The 4,339-nt window shown below is 42.0% G+C and overlaps 1 protein-coding gene across 1 annotated transcript in view; it reads left to right on the top strand.

Annotated features, from left to right (window-relative positions):
- The window catches only part of LOC119417570 (poly(rC)-binding protein 4), a 55,948-nt gene that overhangs the window by 49,165 nt on the left and 2,444 nt on the right, over nt 1-4,339 (top strand). Inside the window, exon 13 of the mRNA XM_037684806.1 lies at nt 3,845-4,014. Coding sequence (XP_037540734.1) covers nt 3,845-4,014 — 170 coding nt within the window. The remainder of the gene's footprint in view (nt 1-3,844; nt 4,015-4,339) is intronic.

Raw genomic sequence — 4,339 nt, 5'->3', positions numbered from 1 at the left:
ATATATACACATCTCATCCATTTGTACATTTGAACAAATTGAACAAAGCTGTGTAATCAATTCTAATTGTACTTTTTTTTTACACGTCAATTCAAAGTTTTACATCAAAAAGTAAAAACAGCTCACTCCTCACCTTAGAGTTGGTTCAGTCAAACCCAGCTTGCACCATTTACAAAAAGGCCCCTCTGTCAGTGTTAACACAGTTCTGCTTCTCTTTCTGAACTGATAGTACAAACAGTAAAAACATGGAGCGGTTTCACAAAGTGTTTGTGGGCTGCTCTACCATGGCTTCAATGAAGTTTATGCAGGTGTGAGAGCCTCTACGTGAGCAAAACTTTTTTTTCAATTGTAAAGACAACTTGGCTCAAAACAGGCCCAGTTAGGAAATATTGATCAAAAAGAAATAAAAAAAATACAGATGTGGGACTTGAACACTGAAAATTAAAGCACTCTTTGCACTCAATTGGACTAAAACCACCTCTGTCCTCAGGCAGTGTTACAAGATAAGACAGTGTGCAATATGTCTGCAGGGCCTGATGATTAGATTTGTATCGTCTCAGAGTTGTTTTCTCATTATGCTGCTGATATTGTCTTTAATTAGAAGAACCAGAGCTGGTGAGAGGGAAAAATGTTAGTCTGGACTGGAGCAGGGTTTATTTAAATTTTGGTATTGCTGTACAACAAGGGAATCTAAATTACTAATAAACAAATACTGTTGCAAATCAATTCAATTCATTTTATTTATATAGCACCAAATCACAACAAAGTTGTCTCAGGGCACTTTACAGGAACATTCACATACATAAAAAAGACAATTAGTAAAGTTCTCTATCTAAGGAAGCAGCAGACAAGTTGAATCTTGGCTTCATTGCAGTAATCAGATTGTAAATAATTAATAAACCATTGGTATTGAAGCGGGCAGCACGGTGACACAACTGGTAGAGCTGCTGCCTCTCAGCGAGAAGGTTGCTGGTTCAAATCCCGGTCAGGCAGCCTTTCTGGGTAGAGTTTGCATGTTCTCTCTGTGCATGTGTGGGTTTTCTCTGGGTACCCTGGTTTCCTTCCACAGGCCAAAAACATGCATGTTAGGCTGATTGGTATCTCTAAATTGTCTCTAGGTGTGAGTGAGAGAGTGAATGGTTGTTTGTCTCAGTGTGTCTCTGTGATGGACTTGCGACCTGTCCAGGGTGTACCCCGCCCCTCGAACAGTGATTGCTGGACATGGGCACCAGCGATCCCTGTGACCCAAAATGGAAGAAGCGGGTAAAAGATAATGGATGGATGGATAAAGCATGCTGACCAACCAGCAAAAATGGCCTTTTCCAGAACAAATTAAATAAAAAACAGGATTTGACAAATAGTGAGACTGCTTCCTTACCTGTTTATAAATGCGTAATACTGCTTTATTAAGGGTTTACAAACTCTTACAAACGTACTCAGAAAACATAAATTATTTAGCATTATTTAGCTTTATCAGTGCTGTTGATTGTCCATGCTGCTGATTGCTTGCCTTTAAGCTGCTGTATTCACACCCATCTGCTCACTACAGACTCATGTTCAGGCTTCTGTTTAATGTACTATATTATTTTATATTATTTGTGTATAGCATACATCTTAGATCCTTGTATACTGCTTCTTTTTATACTTTGTATTCTTTTTTTGTTGTTTTTGTTGCTATTTTTTGGTGTAACTGGGATCTTGAGTACATAATTTTGTTCCACCTCATGTACCACGTGTGATGCTAATGACAGTGAAGAACTCTTGAATAAATTAGTCCTTAATAAGGGTACCATTATTGTAAAGTGGTACCGTGTTTGTTGCTAAAAAAAATCAGTATTGAGCATTTTGTTAAATATTTTATCTTCTTTTCTTTAGTGTCAGTGTCCCAGTTTTTTAATATAACAATATCAAAAAGTTTTGTTTTTTTAATGTTATTGATTGCTTTCTTTAGAATAAGTATTGTTTACTTTTAGTTTCATATTGGGATTATAATTTTGTGACAACCCTAATATATAACATTAGTATTTATCAGCAAAGTGATCCAAAACACTTGTTAGGTTATAAATTTTAAAAAGCAGCAACAAGAATAACGTCATAGCTGTTTCCACTGTTACAGTTTTCATTTTAACATGAAGGGTGCAGCCAGATGTCTCAGCCTTTTCTAAATAGCCTGAAGGTCCCCTCCACCCCCACCCAGAGTGAACCCCCACATGGCAGGCAGTACAATGTATCAGAGCAATGAGAGAGTCCAGAGCTGTATGTGACAGGGACAGCTGTGAGCTCCAACCATTGTTCCAGAAGAGAGGACTTACAGCCGTGACTGAGCCACTTCGGGCCTCTGTCCTCACACCCCCCTCCCCACCCCCCACCTCGCTACAGCTACACAAGCCCGCTCAGTCCTCCAACACCGAAACCCCGAAGGAGGCTCGTACGCAGCGCACAGATGCTCTCAGAAACTGCTTACACCCAGTCAGCACTGTGCTGCGCCTCTGCGGAAGACGGAAGCTGTGGCGGGAAGAAAAATGGCTGCACCCTTTACCGTCCCACCCCTCTTCCTGCGTCCTCTCAAACCACTGCCTCAGCAGGAACTCATCAGTATGTGGGCCGCACAGACCAGGAGCACAGTGCAGCGATGCTGAGAACAAAGAAATATAGAAAACATCATCTCCTGTGCATGCTTGGCTTTATTTCACTCAGCTTGTTAAGAGTTTTGGACTGTTTGTAGAGAAATGACAACAACCTGAGCTCACACTCTAAAGTGGATGAGCTGCTGACAGCTGATACCTATTGATAGCAACGAGAGATTTTTGCTCTCAGCTGCGAAGAGGTTTGATTTGAGATATGAGGTCTGTGGTGACCATTGTCTGTAGAGTTGCTCTTCAGGCTGGCTGCTCTTCGTGAGTCTCCCTTAAATAAAAGTGCTCAGCCTGTCATATCCAGGCTGAGCAACCAGGCCGCCGTGACTAATCAAACATTGTGAACCGGGCTGCTTACCTTTCTAAAAAGGAATCTAAAATGCAGAGAAGGCAAGCCCAGTATAAACACTGTTGTGTGTGTGTGTGATTTGCCTCTGTTAAACATGCAGCATTCTCACAAACTTCAAGCACTCAGTCTCTGTCTGGAGTGCTTGCTATATATTTGGCAGCATAACCCCGTCACTCGAGCCACTGACACCATGCACTTGAGTTGATATGTGTCTGTGAGTTCTGGCTCTGCTAAACATCTATTGTCACTCACAGGCAGGGGTCCAAGTTGGGTAACTAAAGCAAAACAAAAGTAATGATGTATTTTGGATGGCAATAAAAGTCTCGTCATCATTTTATCTGCTCTCAGAAGAGAGAACGCTCACACCAGTGGGAATGCACATTATGTATTAGAGATATTTCCCCATTATGGTCTCCATTAGTGCACAGATGCTTCTATCTGCTGTTTGTTTGGGAAGTGATTTGTTTGGAAAGTCGTCACCACTCTGAGGAATCAATAACCTTTTAGCCACTCAGATTAATGAGAGCCAAATGCACCTTCCCTCGTCTCTTTTACATACACGGCAGCAATTAAAGGAGACTCGAGGGGGTAAAAAGTGCACTTGATGTGGATGATGGATGACCAAAGCAGGGAAGACAAGCAATGCAACTGCAATATTTGAAATGGTGTGTGTTAGGTCAGCTAAACAGCAGCTCAGGATTTTTTGTTGTTGTTTACCTTTTATTCCATTTCATCAGCACAAATGGTCTTACAGAGAGAGAGAGAGAGAGAGAGAGTTTTGATTGGTTGTAAACACTCAGGGTGTTTTGTATAGTTCTGCGTTTTTCCATCCAACTCACTAGTCTCTGTTCCTCCGCAGCTGATTGGCTCAATCATCGGTCGTCAGGGAACCAAGATCAACGAGATCCGACAGGTGTCAGGAGCTCAGATCAAAATTGGCAGCCAGCTGGATGGGACGAGCGACCGCCACGTCACCATCACAGGAACACCAGTCAGCATCAACCTGGCCCAGTACCTCATTACCTCCTGGTGAGACCCAGTCACACCCTCAGCCATCTGAGTAGTCACTGCAAGTGAAGAGACACACATCTGTTGCAAACTTTTACTGATAGAGGAAGTGATGACTTTTTGCTAACCTCTTTTGTTTACATTCATCCCACTTAGTTTTACTCCATGTTCAATAAATGTCTTAATAAACATATTTCAGCAGCAGTAACGGGCTGCAAGGTATGTAAAATTAAGGGTTAAAACTTTTTATTGCAAGAAATGAATGTGACCAGGGCGGGGGGGGGGGGGGGGGGGGGGGGGGTACTGCGATTCAGGTTGATCGAACGAAGGAAAACACAAACAGAGG

This window comes from Nematolebias whitei, chromosome 11 (genome assembly GCF_014905685.2).
Source record: "Nematolebias whitei isolate Nwh7 chromosome 11, NemWhi1, whole genome shotgun sequence".
NCBI classification, from domain to species: domain Eukaryota; kingdom Metazoa; phylum Chordata; class Actinopteri; order Cyprinodontiformes; family Rivulidae; genus Nematolebias; species Nematolebias whitei.
This window is presented reverse-complemented; position numbering and strand designations above follow the sequence as displayed.